The 19,282-nt window shown below is 43.3% G+C and overlaps 1 protein-coding gene across 2 annotated transcripts in view; it reads right to left on the reverse strand.

Annotated features, from left to right (window-relative positions):
• The window catches only part of AOAH (acyloxyacyl hydrolase), a 207,417-nt gene that overhangs the window by 92,153 nt on the left and 95,982 nt on the right, over window positions 1-19,282 (reverse strand). For both annotated transcript variants that reach the window (XM_050785510.1, XM_050785509.1), the window contains exons 10-11: window positions 16,934-16,982; window positions 15,029-15,123 (exon numbers count right to left, since the gene is read on the reverse strand). In XM_050785510.1, coding sequence (XP_050641467.1) covers window positions 15,029-15,123; window positions 16,934-16,982 — 144 coding nt within the window. The remainder of the gene's footprint in view (window positions 1-15,028; window positions 15,124-16,933; window positions 16,983-19,282) is intronic.

Consider the following 19,282-nt stretch of genomic DNA (forward strand, 5'->3'; position numbering starts at 1 on the left):
GTGGGCTCCTTCTTCATGGGACTCACCGTTCTAGAGAGGCACAGACAATAAACACTTCCCATCTGGGTAACCTAGAACTCTTTCCTTAACCCTTCTGTGCTTCAGTTTCATTACCAATAAAAATAACTTCATAATAGTACCTATCTCATTGGGTGGTTGAGAGAATTAAAAAAGATAATCTATGCATGACATTTAGACTTGTAAGAACTCAATAAAAGTTGGTTGTTAGTCGTATGAAGGGCAGTCCAGAGTACTGTGTCAGTACATAGAAGGGACATCTGTCCCACATCTGGGGCTTTCAAGAAAGGAATCTTGAAGGAAGATTCCTTATCTAATGTGTGAGTCCTGGAAGGCTAGGAAGAGAGAATCAAGCACAGAGGGGCCAGGGGGAAATAGTTCCAGCATTGCTAACACCGCATGCAAAACCCCAGGGCTAAATTCATCATGTCATGTCCAAAGGACACCAACAAACACCAAGCATTGCAGTTATACATTTTCATGTAACAGGTAGCCCCCAAATTTAGTGACTTAAAATATACTACACACCAGCAGACCAGTAGCAATAACTGCTCAGCACCTGGTACGATGCTTATTTGATGTACATTCAACTTCAGTGAAATAAGTCATTTTCAGGGAAAAAGTAGAGTGTTTCCTCTTCGACCCTCTGCCAGTCCGAAAGCTTATGGGGGCAGTGAATAAACAATCAAATAAAAAATTCTAGCAGCATATGACACGTAAATACAAAGAGGACAAAATGGCAAATAATACTCCATGTTTCATCATTTTGCTTGAATGTAGCTCTTTTTATTTATTTATTTTTACCTTGTCAGCTCCTCTTAGTTTCTTTCCTTTCCTTTTCTATTATTTATTACTTAAGCTCTAACTTTATGATTTATTTATTCAATGAATGAGTCGAGGGATGCATTTCTCTCACTGCCGCATACCAAATGAGAACGCATTGTACAGTTAAACTCTTTCTACTGAATTCCCTTCCTTCCATTGTTTTTTCCCCCCCAGGGTGATTGAATAACTTTTTTTAGATTCATAAAAGCAAGAAAACAAGAGTATAAAATATCCTCTTCATATACAGAGATAACCACAAATAAATTCTTTTCTAAGGCCATTGAAACAAACAGAAAAAACAAATTCCTCCAAGGGCCAGAAATGAGCACGAAGAGGTACACATCCTCGAAGCTGATTCTTCTAATACCTTTGATTCTGTAAAAGTTTAGTCATTTCTAAAACAGCCAGACTGCAATTTGGGATGTGGGTAGTTTTTCTTTTTGGGGGGTAATAACTGGAATTTGATACCGGAAGTCCAAGGTCAAGTTAGAGGGGAAAGTGGAGAAGAGCTCACTGGGGCCACCTGCTCACCAGGACTGACCTGGGCTCTTGTTCCCCATGACTGTGATCATAAATGACGATCTCATTTTCTTTCTCTCCTCTCTTTCACTTTATACCAAGAGGCGGTCCCAAAACCTTGCCATTCCACCCCTCTGGGCATACACATCTGCTGGCCCCGGGTGACTGCAGCAACCTCTGGCCAGGGGCCCTGCCTCCTCACTGTCTTCCTACATCTTCAGTAGTATTTCCCAGAGTCTCATAGGGAGCTTCTTTGAAGTACAGATCCTGATTGGGTAGGTTTGTGGTGGGGCCCTAGAATCTCATTTTGAATAAGTGCCCTACATGACTGCAATGACTGGCCACGAAGGGAAACCCTAATCTGCAGGCTTCTGTAGCTATTCAATGTCATCCTCCACCACAAGGAATCTCCATGTCCCCAACCTCTCCTGACAGCCCTCCTCTCCTACCCCCCTCAACAACCTGGGTCCCCCTGAACCTACCCCTACCACCTCAGACCTCCAGGTCTCTCCACAAGCTCTTCCTCCAGCTCCACTGTCTTGACTGCTCAGTTGCTAATCAACAGCCAAGAGTTGGCTACATCTGGACTTCCTCTCAGAGCCTTCCTCGCCTGCCCTGGCCTTTCTCTCTTAGGCATCCTCTTCTAGGTCTCATGGTAGCTTGTGCATGCCTAGCTGATTGCACCTAACCCTCTAGCACTAGGGCAGGGGCTGGCAAACTGTTTCTATAAAGGACTAGACAGTAAATATTTCAGGTTTGTAGGCTGTTTGGTCTGGTACGATGCTTATTCGATGCACATTCAACTTCAGTGAAATAAGTCATTTTCAGGGAAAAAGTAGAGCATTTCCTCTTTGACCCTCTGCTGGTCCAAGAGTCCAACCTCTGAGGTTTCTCTTTCTCTCTGTCGTGATTGCTCAGTTCTGCTGTTGTCATAGACAATATGTAAATGAATGGGCATCGCCGTGTTCCAGTGAAACTTAGTTTACAAAATCAGGGAGGGCAGCGTCTGGCCCAACAGCCATAGTTTTCTGACCTCTACTCTAGGATCCAACAGACTCAGTTTGTGTCTGGGCTCCATGTTTAACCTTTTGTCAGTTAGCTAAACTTGCTAAGTCTCAGTTTCTTTATCTATAAAATACATATAATAGTAGAGTCATTTCAGTATTGTCTTAGTCCCTTTCCTGCTATAGTCCATATTCTGCTATATTTTCTCAGTCCATAGTCTGCTATAGCAAGATACCTTATAGTGTGATTTATAAACATCAGAAATTTATTGTTCACAGTTCTGGAGACTGGGAAGTTCAAGATCAAGGTGTTGGCAAATCTGGGTCTGGTGAAGGCCTCTGCTTCGTAAATGGTGCCTTGTTGCTGCATTCTCACATGGGGGCAAGGGAGTTCTTTTACAAGAGCACCAATCCCAGCCATGAGGATGAAGCCCTGATGACTTAATCCCTTCTCATTGGCCCCACCTCGTCATACTAACAGTGGGTATTTGTTCCAACATGAATTTTGGGGGACACCAACATTCAGACCATTGCAAGTATTAAATAAGATAATGCTAAATAAGATACTTGGTATTTGGTAAGCACATGGTAATGTTTGCTTTATATTATTATTATTATTATTATTGTTAATTATTGTGAGCTTATTTATCTTCCCAGCTAGACTTTACATTTTCTGAAGCTGAGCTGGTACTTTTCACCTCTAGAGCCCCAGTTATCCACCTTTATCTATTTCTCTGTTTTTAATAATAGAACAGTGATAGTTGGGCATAGGGCTGCCCAGCCACGGACTGCAATTCTTAGTCTCTGTTGCAGCTTGGTGTGGCCATATGACTAAGTTCTGGACAATGGGGTATGAGAAAGAAGTGATATTTACCACCATCGTGCCAACTTCTCCCAAGGGATGTATGTGCCTTCACTTGGTCTTTTTTCTTCTCTCCAGGTGACAGGTGGCAGGATTAGGGGCAGCTACCTCGGACCCCAGGATGGAAGCTGCATGTTGAGGATGATCTAACTTTCCCCCAGCCCTGGACTGCTTCCCTCTGGATTACTACATAAAAGGAAACACTTTCATCTTAAGTCACCAAATCTGGGACTCTGTGACCACAGCTGAGCCCATATCCTGCCCTGTTAAGAAGAGCTGATGCATCTACTCATTCTTGTTGGCTCTGAAATACATGTTACCAACATGAGATCATGACCTCTTTGCTGCTTTCTGCTCTGCTTTCCTTTGAGCTCTTTAGCAGTCAGGCTTAGCGATGCTATCCTCAGTTTCTGCCTCTGGAATCTTTGGACTTTGTACTTCATGCATGCTTTTCCTTATATTCCTCCAGGATTGTGGTTTAGCTCATCACTCTGCCCAAACTCCAAACCATTTCCTTGAGTAGAAATTCTGTATGATTTCCCTAGGAAATTATGTAGAATCCAGTCTTGCCCCCTAGATATTTGACTAGAGCTGGGCTGGATAATCTCTGCCTACTCCCACTCCTTCTAAGGAATTGCATGGAAGGAATTAGTTGAAAAAAAATGAATGAACAGTGTATTACAATTAATTCCAACCACCCAACATTATTTTTAAATGATGGAATTTTCTCTTTCCATATCCCAATGAACTTGAGATTCTAGGTGTTTCCCCTGTGATGAGTAATTTCATGAGCTCCATTTGATGGCTAAGGAATGTGGGGGAGAGTGAAGCAGGTTACAGACATAATTAACCAGGGGGCAAGAGATTGTCCTCTAGTTGCAGCAGCAGGCTGGATAGCACAGGCATTGACGGACTCACACTGCCTTCTGATACAGAAGTATTTCATGTACTGGCAGAGCAGGTGTGTGGGCTGAGTAATTATAAATGCTTTTCAGAAATATGGAATTTAAAATAATTTCCTCTTGTAGTTTTCATAACGACTGGTTTTTGGCTTTTTACTTCTCTCAGAAGGCAGCAGGGCCAAGATGGTGGATGTTTTCAGAACAATGAACCTGGGAGTGCACCCTACATGGCTGGCAGGTGAGAGATCCGGATTCTCACCTTGAGTAGGGAGAGAAGGGCGTCGAGTTGATCAGAATTCAGGAACGGCCCGTCTGGCCTGTTCATGAACAGGGAAAGGAAACGGAAGAACATTCTGTCTCTTGTGGCCTGATTGCTACTGGAGAGCAGAATTCACCATGGTGAACACAACTCTCTTTTTCTGACAGAATCAATGAGAAGTAACTAGGATTGAGGTTTCTCTCCTCATTACCTAGCATCTTTAATCCACTAGCCTGCAAGATGGCTGAGGAGCACAAGATGTAATTTTGTCCAGTTTTACTAAACAATAGCTTTTCTTCGTCTTAAAATATAATAAGAAAGCACTATAATGCTTAGATATTTCTGGAGTCGACACGAAGGTAACTCAGATAGAATTTCCATATTTTGTATGCATCATGAAAATCTTCCTCTGTGCTTAAGGGAGGCTTTATGTGCAGTGATAAATCCAGAGAGCGGGAAGCAGGGCGGGTGAGTGAGAGTAGGGTGAGAGCTTCGATACTGCCTGTGCTGTTTGTGGGTTAATAAAGAGTAGCCAAACCTGATATACAAAATCATCTCAACGGGAGAAATGAAGTGCATATAAGTTTGAGAGATGGAGCCACTTTGCTCTCTAGTGAATATGCATTTTCAGCAGCTAGATTAAGGATTCATTTTGTCCTTGACACAGCACGAAATTCAATCTGCGTCTACTTACCCTACAGACAACAGCCTGCCAGGGGTCGTGCAAAGATTTTATAATAGGATCGGCAACAGCCTTAGCTAGCAAAATAAACATTTGGGAAATTGTATTTCAGAATCGCTTTTCTCTCATCGCCCCCTCCCCCAGCCCATCATGCAATTCTGATTCAGTGAAATGCAGCATTTAATATTTTGGAAATAATTTTTGAACAGATGGGGGAAGAGGCAGGAGGGCAGCATCCCTTGCTGGCCTCAATGATCTTTCCACCTCCTCTTCTTTTTCAACAAACAACTCAAGCAGCGATTGTTTTTTCCCTTGAAAGAAAAAAGAAAAAAAACAAAACCAGCACGAAAGTGTTTTTGGATTTGCTCTTCGTCTTCCTTTGACATCTTTCTAAGTTGAGGTCTTTCCTGTGGTTTGAGTAGGTCGATTTGAACCTGACTACTGAGGTTTAGATATTTCAGAGAGAAGCTCAGGTTGTTTAAGGAGAAAGGGAGCAGACAGGTCGGAATGAGACTCAGAACCCTTCGTGTCTGTGGAACCATGAGAGAGAGTCTTCATACTGTCTTTATTGAACTACAAATATCTTTCCAGATGAATACACTCCTAATCTAATTAGCTGTAAACAGGACTCCTGGGTGCCCCACTACTTAAGCAGAGGATGGCAAGAGCAGGAGAGAAGAGGGGCCACTGCACGGAGAATGCCCGACAGTGGATTCCTTTTCAGCGGATACAGCTGGGATGGGGTCATGTACACACAGACGTGTTTTCTGCCTTATAGGGAGACAAAGGCAAAGAAGTATCAAGTAGCCTCATAGAAGGCACAAGGGCCCATTATAAAACAATACCCACTTGTTTTTCTATAGCATTTACTGCGCTTGCCAGACAATATGATCAGGTCCTCGGTGCAGCAAAGGAATGGAACGAAACATGTCTGGGCTCCCTGAAGGGTCTTGATTTGTAACATGCATTCCTATCATCAGACCCCAAGGGAGACTCCTGCTGGAGTTTGAGGTCTTTCGCTGGCACATGAGACAGGCAGGACCACAGGGTGCTATGAGACAACTCCTTCCTTTTTCCCACTGCCCACTCATCTGTGGTGCTAATTCATCCCTTGCCCTGGAAGAAAATCCAGACCAGCCCAATTATGCCTGTGCTCATGATCAGATAACATATACTCTTCTGGTTATATTCAATTCCATTTCAGAAAAGAAAAATGTTCAGTCTTCACAATTTTAAGTAAAACTTCTTGCTCCCTGTCCACCCTGGACTTGAGACTGGCCATCTGTACTCAGCATTGGGAATGTGGTCCACTTTCTTTGTCGACTTGGCTAGATTTTCCTTCCACTTGCTGGCTGAGGCTTGCGGTGGAGGGAGAAGAGGTACAGTCAGATGTGATTGCCTCTAGCTGGGCAGATATCCAAAGCTGACTTTCTACAATGAGGGCTGTCGTGGGGCTCTTGAGAGGCACTGTGGAGAACGGGTGACTGAACTTGCCATGGTAGAGTGAGTGCATTCTCTGCACCCCACTCGTCACTTAAGTTTGCTGCTTCAGCCCTGCTCTGCTGGAGGTTAAGCCCTGTGAAGTCACCTTGCCCCTGCAGGCCATCCTCTGCAGGATGTCTAGTGGCCCAGGCTAGCTCTCCCTTCCTGGGGCTCATGTCCTCGTCCAGGGCCCATGCTCTTTCTGTCCTGCTGCCTCGGTCATTGCTCTTACATTCCCCATGGGAGTGTCCAACACCAGTCCTCTTAGGGTTAGTCTCTGCAGACCCCTATCCAGTTCTCTTAGTGGCATCTTTACGGTGCAGGGGAAGCACACCCACCTTACCCCACAGGGAGAGCTGAGCCCCACTGTCCCTCTGACACCGGCCATTCCCAGCCTCAACTCTTCTGGACCTTTGACTCTGGAGATAAGCGACAGGTTGTGGAATTGGCTTCACTCCCTTCCTTTGCCGGTTCTGTGGACATGGTCTCATCTTTCACTTGGAAGAAATATGATGGTGGGAAGGTGGGAATAATTTGTCCACATTGGCTAAAATGTAGGTAGAAATATATAGTCCAATTTTTAACATCCTGTTACAGAAATGATTCCCAATTTCTGACAAGATAGTCATCATTATTTATACTTTACAGATGAGGAAACTAAAGCTCAGAGTAAAGAAGTGAATGTAGGTGGCTCAGCCAGGATTTGAACCCTAGTCTGTTTGAGTCAATGTCTGAGATTATTCTGCATGTAAGTTAGGGGCTTGAGATTCTCCACTGGGCACTGTCATGACTATGGAGTCAGCTTACGTGATTCTCCTTCCATCAGTAGGGTGGCCAGACATAGACATCTAGTCTTGTCTGAGCCAGTCCAGGTTAATGCCTGTTGTCATGGCATAATTATGGTAGCGATCCCTCTTCTCTCAAAGTGTCCAGTTTGGACAATAAATTATATTCTCACCATAACTATTAATATTAGGAGCTGGTCGGGGGGTGGGGTCTGGTACAAAGGGACAAAAAGCACCAGAAGTTTCCTAGCAGGGATGGCTCTTTAGTAGTCTCCAAAGGCTGGCTGAGACTCTGTGGGAAGACCTGCAATTGGCAATGAGCTCTAGGCAGTCTCCCCCAGATGCAGGGATGCCGGGGGACAGCCCAAGGTCAACCCCAACCCGGTGAACCATCTGGTTGGGATAGGGTGATGTCTTGAGGAACCCTCATCAAGTATACAGGATGGGAAGGGTGCATCATCCACTGTTGAATCCAGACAGCTTCTGAGTTTGTCCATCTTGTTTCTTCCCCTCTGTACTTTTCCAGCTTAGCACACTTTCACTAGAATTACAACTAGAATTTTCCTAGCTGCTCTTGCTGCCTGATTCACCTCTCTCCCCTTCAACCAAATAATTCCATCCTGCCCACTGAAATCAGAGTAAATGTTCTAGAATTCAAATCTGCCCCTTTCTCAGTTTAAAACCCTTCAATGGCTCCTGCTTGTCTTCAGGATAAACTCCAGGCCCTTTGAGATCCGCCTCCCATGCACTTCTCTAGGCTCTTGTCTCACCTGGTGCTGGATGAGCTTCAGTTCAGCTGCACCGAGCTCCTTCTCAGAAGGCTGGACTCTCTTGCTTTCGAGCCTTTGCCTGTGCTCTTTCCTCTGCTAGGGCACTCCTTCCTATGTTGGCTGGGACCCAACTACCTCCAGCTCTGTTCCTCTGCTTTGAACACAGCGTCTCTCCCTTCAGGCAGCCTTTCCTCCAGTTTGCGGGGCAGCGTGTGCACACTACAGCACTGATGGCTCTAGAGCTGCCACTTGCTCGTCTGCATTGCCCCATGGGGTTTTAAGCTCTATGGGCACCAGGGATCTTTCCATCCTTTTCCCCGTTGTCATCAGTCCCATCACAGGGCTTGGCACATAGTAGACCTGGCTAGCATTTGTTGAATTAATTGACACATGAACAGTGCTATGCTGCTGGGCCTGGAGAGATGTGACTCTAGAATTTTTACCTAAGTTAGAACTGATATTTTGTTTACACTTGCCACAAGCCTGAAAAACCAGACAATGGAAACACGAGGTGTCTGAGCTCAACACACCTCATGGATATTGGCTAAGCCTGGTATTCTTACCTAGGCTGACTCCTTGCACAAATGAAGAGATTCTGTAGATAATAGTGTCTAAAAGTTGGAAGTTTTTTTTTTTTTTTTTTTTTTTAAAGGACAATGCTCCATAATAGCGAAATAAATAAATAAAATAAAATTAAAAAAAGAATCAGTTTAACATCCTGCTATAGGTGAGTGGTTTAGTAGATTATTGCATGGCCCCTGAAAAGGACATTATGGAACAGCAATAAATATAATGAGTATAAAAACAAAGTCGTAATGAGGAAGATACCTATGAATTGATTGAATAAAAAGAGAACTGCCAACTGCAAACTTGCTCTTCTTGTACAGCATGATGTGTGTATATATAATACACATATATACATATATGCACATGGGGCGGAGTGCTGGAAAGAGTGCAAAAATACTGTGAAAAATTTAAGATGGTGGGGTTATTTTTTACTTCTTAAAATTGGCTCTATTATTGGCATTTTAACTTTTTTAAAAAAATAAAAAGGATATTAAAAGAATATTTCAAAACAAGCCTGATACTCCAAAATGTTAAGGTGACTCTCTCTGGGTGGTAGTATTAAGGAGGAATTTTAACAATTTCCAAATAATTTCTGTATTTTCACATTTTTCTCAGTCATATATTTAACATATGTAATTAGATAAAAACAATAAAGCATATTTACTCTCTTCCTTCTCCCACTGTGGGCAGTCATGCCTCCTTCCCCATTAGCTTGATTGTGGTCACGTGACCGGCTTTGGCTGTTGGGTTGATGGTGGACAGGGCACGGATTGCCTTCTTGCACTTTGACATCACCATGACAAGCAGACGCTCTGGATAGATTGCCCAGCCAATAAAAATGAGAGACACGTGGCACACACCTGGGCCCAACCTGAAGCTTTGCGCCAAGACCAACATAGCTCAGTTGAAAACTGCTGATCCCAGACCACCCCTGGATGCACGGGTGAGAAGAAATGATGATTGTTTTAAGTCACTGGAAATTTGGAGTGGTTGGTGGTTATCATTTCGGCAATAACTTGGGGATAAAGCTTCATGTTCAGTATCAACATCCTAAGCAAAATAGATATCTTATTCTTGTCCTGCCTCCTTTTCTTACCAAGTGGCCAGGCTGAGAGTTGCTGGGCCAATTTTTACCTTGGAGAGGAATGTTAATCTAGAGAGATTTTAATAACCCCAGAACACCAGGGGCTTAAAACAGGTGACAACATGACACTAAAACTGTAGTGTTGTTCCTCCTACCCATAGCATTATTACCATATTGATAAGACTGGTGAATTCCAATTATCGGTTATGCCTGATTTGGGTTTCTCATCAGCCTATTCTCACAAGCATTTCTCAAAACAATTTACTGCCAAAACGTGGGAGTGGGGAGTGACCCAAACCGTTACCAACAAATGCTGCTCGACAGCACTTGAATCAGTTCATTGCTGCAAACAGCAGATGAAAACTATTACAATCTAAATTTTACTTGTTAAGTCTCTAGGATAGGGCCAGCTGCTGGGCTTGCTGGAGTGATTTTCTTAAAATGTCTGCTGGGTGGGCCCCTCTTTTTCCTGGAGAATCAGCACACTGCAGAGTGAGCCACTGTCCTCCTGGAGAGTGTGGGCCCCAGGTTATGAAGAGAGACACTCCTTTCCTCAGCCTCTGAGGCCAGGTGCAGGAACAGGGAGGACAAGTACAAGGATTTCAGGCAGCCTCATTAACGATCACCACTGCACTGCCAGAGCCAGGTGTCAATCTACTTTGTCTGGTTGGAATTCAACATACGGGTCCACAACATTTTCATAGCCCTTAGGCTCATTGAAGCACATGGCCTTTCCTGACACTGTTACTATCATCATTTACAGAGTCTCTGGTTAAGCAGCTTGTTCAGGATTATGCTGACAGGCAGTAATTCCACCACCTGTTAGTTGTGTGACCGTGGGCAGTCCACTCAATCTCTCTGAGAATCTGTAAAGCGAGGCTGTGTTGTAGAAACACCTACCTCAGAGGGCTTTTGCAAAGATTAAATTAAAAAAATGCATTGATTTTCCTTAGCTATTGCCTAAAACAAAACCAAAACAAATAGAACAAACAAATCTCCAAAATTTTGAATCACAATATTTGGTACATACAAATTCAATGAAGAAAAATGAGAAAAAAAAAAGTTACCTATAATTCCACCATCCAAAGATAGCCAGTGGTAGGTAACATGCAGACCTACAACTTTCCAATTATTTTTTTGTTTGCACACAGACACACATATATTCACAAAATTGGCTCATACATACTATTTGGTAACCTGCTTTTGTTGCTTAACCAATTATCATAAACATATTTCTTGCCAATAAATGTCTATTAATATGTGTATTAACTGGTTGCACAAAATTTCACTGTACAAATGTAGTATATTTTTACATCCCCTATTTTTTGATTTTTAGTTTCTTTCCTCAGTTTTGCTCTTATAAATAAATACTTCTGTGATGAATATTCCTGTACATATATTCTTGAGCAGATAATTGATCATTTTAAAAGTAAATTTGCAGATGTGAAATTACAGATGTGAAAATTGCAGATGTGAAATTTTTAGTTAAAAATCACAAATATTTTAATGTTGCCTTATACATGTTGCCAAATTGCCTTTCAGAGAAGTTCTAGTAACTTCATCTCTTTTTGGTGAATTAACATGCCTGTTTCACCATATTTTTGCTAAAACTGGGTCTTTATCACCTTTACCTTTGTTTGTTTGACAATGATAAATGAATTGCATTGTTATCTTAATTTATGTTTCTTACTGCTGAAAACGAAACTTTTATATCTACTGGTTATGTTCTTGATCATTAAAAATTAGATTTTTTTCTTATTGCTATGTAGAAACTCTGTTAATTAGAGGATTTAAATCTTGCCTTATATTTTGTAAATATTCTAGCTTTACATTTGTCTTTTAATTTTGTGAATCTTTTTGACTTTGTACACATTTGAAAATTGTATGTAATTATATCTAGTTTTTTTGTGTGCTTCCTTTTGCAATATCATGCTTAGAGAGACTGGAGTATTTCTTAAAATATTTTTTTTCCGGGAAGGCATATGTCTTGTATGTTTTCTAAGTCTTTGAATGACTGAGAATAAGCTTCTGTAGTCCTCATGTGAGAACAATAGCTTGGTATAGAGCACTTTCGACACAATTTTTCCTTCTTAAAATTCTGTAGAGAGGCTGTTCCGCTGTTTCCTGAAATTTAGTGTTGAGAGATAAGTCTGATGCCAGATGGGTTTTCCCTCCTAGTATGCTCCCCGGTTGTTGGTTTGTTGGGCAGGATGATTCCAAGAGTTTTCTTTATCCTCAGAATAAATAAGGAAAAGCAGGGAACACAGAGTCTATTTTATACCCTGGCCTGGCACGCTGTGGGGGTTGTGGGCTGAAGACAGATTTCCCCAACTCAAGAAAATTATCTTGCATTACTTATTTAGTCACAGCTTCCTCTCTGCCTGATGTCTTTTCTTTTTCTGCAGTTTCTATTCAATTGCCAGGACCGTTCCTGCATACCTCTCCTCTTTCCATCTTGATTTTCACATCTAGCCTTTCTCCTGAGTCCCAGAATTTCCCCAGCTGCCTGACCGCTTTGCTCTCCTGTTTTCTGCACCATCCAACTTGCAAGTCAGTATTGCCGCTGCATTTTTAGATCAGATAGTTGTTTCACCTCAAGGCAGTCTTCCCTGATTTCCGAGTTCTTCTTTTTCATGTGTGCAATTTCCTCTCAGTTATTGTTGAGAACCTGAATTTAACATTTTACAAAATGTCACTCTCTTTCCTCCCATAAACATTTTTCAAAAGAGCACTCTTCATTTGTGTTCCTGAGCAGTTTTTATGTATACCCAGATGTTTCCCCACTTGCTCATCTTTACAGAGGGAGGTCTATGCTTGCCCAGTGTGGGGGCTTGGGAGAGGTTCAACCAGAGAGTGTTTGAGTTCATATTCAATTTCTTTAGGAAGAGGAAGTCAAAGAAAAAAAAATGATAGTTTCTGCAGGTTAATTTCTCTGGATCAGTTTCAGTTTTCTGGGAGAGGGAAGAGGGAAGCGCGTCCATAGGTGGCTGTATGACAGGGCTTCCCCACTGTGCCCATGTCCCTTTCTCGAGGGCAGGGGCACCACTCCTTTCTCTAACGGACAGGGTGGCTCTTGGGACAAGTCTGTTGTGGCAATGCCCTCACATTTTTTATTGTGTTGTTTGATAGGGCCATCCAGAAGTAAAGGCTGAGAGTTGCTGTTCCCTGTGCACTGTGTCAGACCCCGGCAGGGCTTTATGTGTGTGCAACAGTGGGGCCCGTGAGGTCCTCTACTTAGAAAGGGCCCTGCACTGGGTTTAATGCTGTGCTGTCCCATCTTGAACTTCTTAAAAATCTTATTTTTGAATTTGTGTTATGTGAGTGAAGTCCAATGGGCCAACTGAGTATGTGTGAGGGAGGGGATTGGAAACGGGGTCGACTCTGGATCCTGCCTCCTGCCATCTCTCAAGATGGATTCCTGGCCACTCACTCCCCAGCCTGTCTTCCCCTTCTTGCCCTGAAGCTGCTGGACCCGCCCACAAGGTGGCAACTAAATGGTGTCAATGGGGGAGGCCTGTGTTCCAATGTTGCCCTTTGGTCCTTTTGGGAATCTGGGCACAGGCAAGAGGAGGATTGGAGTTGGGCATGGTGGCAGCTGTCACCTGCCCCAGCCGGCAGTGCTGGCATCTGGTGGGCAGGGGAGGCAAACTCATTACCCATCCAAATAATTAGCATGTTCCTGCACAGAGGTTTGAAGACTCTTGGGGGTCAGTCACCTGACTGCTGTGGGTTGGGGAGACAGGCCCTGGGAAGGAGAGATTCCTGGCTTACCTGGGGACCTATGGAGCACTGGCAGGAGGAGAAACCCAGCAGCTCTCAGGCCTGAGTGTTTCAGGATGGAAGCCTCAGTGCCTGGGAGGGTCTGTACTTGCCCCAAGCATCTCCTGGCCCGAGGAAGTGTTCAGTCTGGTGACCCTGTGCTCCTGGGAAGCCTCTATTCCTCCTTCCAACCTTCCTGAGTCTGGCTTGCCTTTTCTGTCTTCTGGGCAGCTGAAAGCACCCTCCAGGGACAAGCTACTACATAAGAATTGTGTAATTTTAGTGATTCCACCAGCCTAGGAGTTCAGTGCTGTTACAGTGGCATGTAAAACTGGCATTGCATAATGTGACGATGAACATAACATTCATGCCAATAATTTAAAAATTTAATTATTTTTTTAGAATGACATTAAATAGTAAATAAGAAAATACCATGACATATTGAGGAAGACTGCCACAGAAAGAAAAGTGTTTATATTTTAGCAGCTTTAATGGAACTTTTGAACAAGTTTTGCTGAGGGCACCTGTACTTTTGTTTTGCACTGAGCCCTGCCAAGTATGTAGCTATCTCTAGGCACAGGTTTTGTTACATTTCCTTGTGATAACTTGTGGCCACAGGAAGCCCCAGCTGCAGGTGACCCATCTGACACCACTGTACCCCCTGCTTGGGTGTGTGGCATTCAGACTGCCCTTCCCTGCACCCTCCAGCTCCCACCCTTTGCCACACAATCTCCCCAGGTGTTTGCACAATTTGAGAGGAAGATAATGGCCCTCCTGATAATGCAGCAGGTGTGTGCTCAGGTGATGAACTGGTAATATACAAAGTTGCCATTATATGTCTACCCCATATTTAGGAGTCGTTCATCTGAGTAATGCATGCAAATCTCTCTTATAGTGCCTGATGCCTGATATAGAGTCAATAAATGTTGGTTTCCTTCCCCTTTCTTTGCCTTCTCTGAGTCTGTCATTGTTTGCAATTTTGCCTTGTGGCCCTCTTCTTCTTCTTCTTTTTTTTTTTTTTTAAATTAAAAAACCCTCCCAGACAGTCTCATCACTCTTTGGGAATGGATGGCGGGCTTGTCTGTCCCCTGACGCTTTCCACGGAGCACAGCAGAGGCTATCAGGAGCCGAGCAGCCTGCTCTGCCCAGAGCTTCTTGCTTGCTCAGATGAAAAACAAGCTGGACAGGCCCCAGAATGCCTCATCCTGACCTCCACAGGGAAGCCGGCCCGGTGGGCTTTGTCCTTTCTGTGCATTCTCCACCTTCTTGACTCCGCACTACTGCTTTCAGGGTTCCTGGCAGCAGCTGGGCTGAGGCTGGGGAAGTGAGTAGAAGGAACCTTTTGCCATTTGTCTAGGACTGAAATGACTGTGGATATGCCTTTCATGGCAGATTTTGCTAAAGAGGGAAATTTGCACCTGTGTGGAGTTGGCATCACATTTAGAGACAGCAAGGGGAAACGAAAACAAAGGCCAGCACATCTGGAATGATTACTGCCAAAATTACTTACCAAAGACATCTGCGATGCTGTGATCCATTCAGGAGAGATGTGAAAATGAGCCCCAGCTGAGTCTCCCAGCAAAATGATTCCCCTGGGCTGTGAACCTAAGCAGCACAATTTATTCACATTATTTATGCACTCGAGTAGTTTGGAGCCTCCAGACTGGGTAGTTACAAAAGCAGATACCCTTGTGTGTATTCCAGGCACCGAGCATTTTAACAGTAGTGCATTACTATTTTTTGCATGTTTGAGAGTGAGGGGCATAGCATTTTGGAGCCAAATGAGATTTCCAGGCCATTGGAGCTGCTAGCTAAGATGTAGAGATGCAGGTGTGTTTCCCAGCTTAGCATAAAACAAACTGCTGTACAACATCTTGAGTGAATGATGGACGAATAAGTGTATCAAAGCTTTATCTGAAAGCAGAAATATGCCCTAAATTTTGGTTCTGGAAACTGCTTTCTTGAAAAGACACTGATGTCCATTACAATTCACTTTAAGGGTTAATGATCTTATGGAGAAATTGTGATTTTTCAAGGATATTATGCCCTTAATCCATACAGGCAAAAACACTGGATAGACAATACTGGCTGATTAATGGAGAGATGGAGATAGAAAGGTCTGCATGCAGCCCTGTTTGGAGGTTCAGAATCACTTCATCTGACTCTGAGTCCCAACCACATGAATCATTCACCTGTGAACTCATTCTTCGAAATTCCTTAAAATCCTGACTCAGTTGATGCCTCCCAGAGGCAGAGAGAGGCGCCTCCTTTTTCCACTTCCAAACTCCTCAAGTCATGCAAGAGGACGGCCTAGCCTCACTGCAGTGACTCCCCAGCCTGGGCTTCATGGAAACCACTATCTGACCACACAAATGGGGACTGAGGAGGCCCAGGACATCGTGGAGGGCACAGGGAGCGTAGGGTGTAGGGGGAATCTAAGAGGCTTTGCACCAGGGTTTCACCTAGATCTGCATATATTTCATTCATTGGTTTAGTTGTTCATTCATTCTTTACTCATCCAACAAATATTCCTAAACTGCATAAATATGTAATGAGCCTTTACATTTTCTATTCCTCTTCCTGCCCTCTGAGGGCTTAAAGACAATTAGGCTTTAAATTAATAGAAGGCAAAGACTATACACTTTTTGTCCAAGAAAACTCAGAACCAAGTATAGCCGTTGGTTAGAATTGGAATCGTTGTTCAGAAAATACCTGTTGAATGAATGAATGAGGTGATTGTGAAAGTGGGGAGAGAAGCATTGCCTAAACATAAAACAGTGATGTTACCATCAAGTGTTGGCATCACCAGGAGCATATTTTCAGTCATGTATGGGGTGGTGAGGTTTCCCCAGTGGAACTGGTGGCCCAGATGTTTGTGCCATCTGGGCACTTAGAGCACAGATCTTTTGCCCAGCTATTTTTGGGAAGCCCTCATAGGTTATAGCCTGGCAGTCTCTCTCAAGTCATTCAGACATTCAGATACACATCTTTAGCCTAGTGGACAAAGAGACTCATCCCATCAGTAGAAGTCTGGGTGTCTGACCTTGTAGTGTAATTAAAGGGAAATGCAAAAGATTAAAAATGTCAGTTATGACTGCTGCTTATTTTCTTATTCGGAAAAGTGCTGGATTTCCATTGCTCTTTTATCCATTTTGCAACCTAATCCTCAAGTAAAAACATCAATTAAACAAATTGTTTTGCTTTTTTAAGATTCTGACCCCTTTCCTACTTTTCTGAACCTTTTAGATACTTTATTTTTTCTGATCTGTCATGAAAATAAATGTAAGTTGGTCAGCATAGAGTAAATCCTAGCATCGAGCACGTTCTGACTTAGGTGGTCTGCTCACTTCAGTTTGACTCAGACTAGAAAAGAATACTCTATTGTTATAACCACACTGACATCTGCAATTCTTACCTTCACAGAATTTCTTCTCATATGGAATGCCATCTTTTGGATCAATACCCTTTAAAAGAAAAATGATGCGATTAGCAGCTTGGTTTTAAATTTATGAGATACATATATTAAGCTCTCCTAAATGGCTTTAAAAGCACAGAGGCAAATGAGTAGACAAAACCCTTTAAAGTCTCTTAAGCCCCTATTTCAACATAGCAACGCCCTGTGTGAGTGAGTCGCGCTTGAGAGGAACTGAGGGTGGGACTAAAGAGAGAGCCAGACACTGTACCATTTCATTCAAGGAGATGCCGGGCAGGGTTCTGGGAGAGGTGCCTGGACCGGGGGTCTCACCCCTCAGAGCATAGAGGGCCGACTGAGTGACTGGGACACAGGGTCTGGGTGGATTCCACAGTCTCTGTGCTGGAGGTCTAAGTGTCCTGACATCTTCAGTACCTAAGATTGATGCTTCTAAAGAAGCAATTCTCAAGGGATCCATTTTGCACATTCCTTTACCCCCTGAGGACATTGGCAATGTCTGGAGACATTTTTCGCTGGGGGTGCTACTGGCACCTAGTGAATAGAGGTCAGAGATACTGCTAAATATCCTACAGTTTGCAAGACAGCTCCAACAACAAAGAATTATCCAACCCAAACATCAATAGTGCCCAAATTAAGAAACCTGGAAGTAATACTGGGCCTGTGAATGGGACTGAATTGGCACAGTTGGCATATCCTAAAACCTAAAGGTAAAGCTACCCATTTGTGGAGCTGCTAGTCCTTGGAAGGATTATTCATAGTATTCCAAAATGAAAGCACTTGCTGATCAGAAATGTGTTAATAAGACCGTGCTCACTCTCCAGTCTTTGGAGCTCCCCACGCCCATTAAAACATGAAAAAACCTATTAACATCACACTCAACCCTGGGGTCCCCAGGACACAGTCTGGGCAAGGTTGGACTTCATGGTTGTAAGACTCCCTCTGAGTTTATGATGTTGTGGTTCTGTGAGTGGTGTTTCCTCTGTGGAAAGGGATAGGTATGAAGGTGATATGTCCTTCTCCCATCACTGATAATGAGCTCTGCATCTTGCCTCCCTGAGCTCATGGTGGATTTCCATTGATCTAGTACAGTCTCTCACTTGGCCTTCCTCCTTATATGCATGGCACACCATATCTGAGACCTGGCTGGGACCATGGAACGAAGACAGGGCATCACACATTGACTAGTCCCCTTTGTCCTCCAACATGACAACTAAACCTGGGTTTTTCAGAGCAAGAGCTGACTTGGAGATCTTGTCACCTTGTGCTCTAGGGGAGATGTCTTCTTCTTCTCCATGAAGAGGCAGAGTGACTAGGGGATAGGGTGGGTGGTGTGGGCTGAGGCACAGCCATCTCTCATGCTTTCCATATCTTGGAGGCAATGGGACTGGAAAGCACACAGTAGGTGACTGTTAGTGCAAACCTGGACTGTGAGTGTCCCGGAGAGAGGAAAATATTTACGGAAACTTTTTCCTCTTCACTGAAGCAGATAAATGAAGCAACTATTTACAGGCAATTTAGACAATTTATTTAGGTAGGTGTAAAAATAATTGCAATTTTTGCCATTAATTACAAAAACTGAAATTACTTTTGCACCAACATAATATCTTGAAGTTAGAGAATCTTAAGCTTCAGGACCCATCACAGCCCTTGCCCATGTGAGTGCTGGGAGTAACTGGGAGCATTAGCGTATTCTAGGTGGAGAGTGGAGGCCAGGCTGCAATCAGGACATGTTTCCATGTAAACACTTCCGGTAAGTCAGAAACGAGATCTCGAAAGAAAGGGAACTGAATTTCTGAGACTCCAGGAGTTTGTTATGATTTCTATGATTGTTTTAAAAATTACTCATTTTCCTATTTGATTTTGTATTTTTAAGTAGATATTCTTTTTTTCATAAGGAACCCTCAAATCTTGTAAGCTTAACACCCCACAAACTTGAGGCTGTTGCTGTGTTAGTTTGGCTTGCCTCTTTTCTTCCCCTGGGAGCTGCAAATCCATTATTCATAGGAAACTAGGACACCAGCATTAAATGCCTCAAGGTGTGAGTGGTAGGGTAAATACTGAGTAATTTCTGCTCTGCCTGGGTAGGCTTATGAAACAGAAAAAAAATGGCTGCAACAAAATAAGGACAGCATGTGGTTTGCTCCAACAGCTGTGTGGGTTGCTGTAAAACTTTGTTAACATCACTCTTCATTTAATTTCACACTGTTCAAAACAGTATAAAGGGATTAGATGTGGGTGACCTTAAGCAAGGCTTAAAGGGGCCATGACTGAGAAAGACTCAACTCTCATGACATCGCTGACACTCTTCATGCATCATCAGGATTCTATACC

This window comes from Macaca thibetana, chromosome 3 (genome assembly GCF_024542745.1).
Source record: "Macaca thibetana thibetana isolate TM-01 chromosome 3, ASM2454274v1, whole genome shotgun sequence".
Lineage (NCBI taxonomy): Eukaryota > Metazoa > Chordata > Mammalia > Primates > Cercopithecidae > Macaca > Macaca thibetana.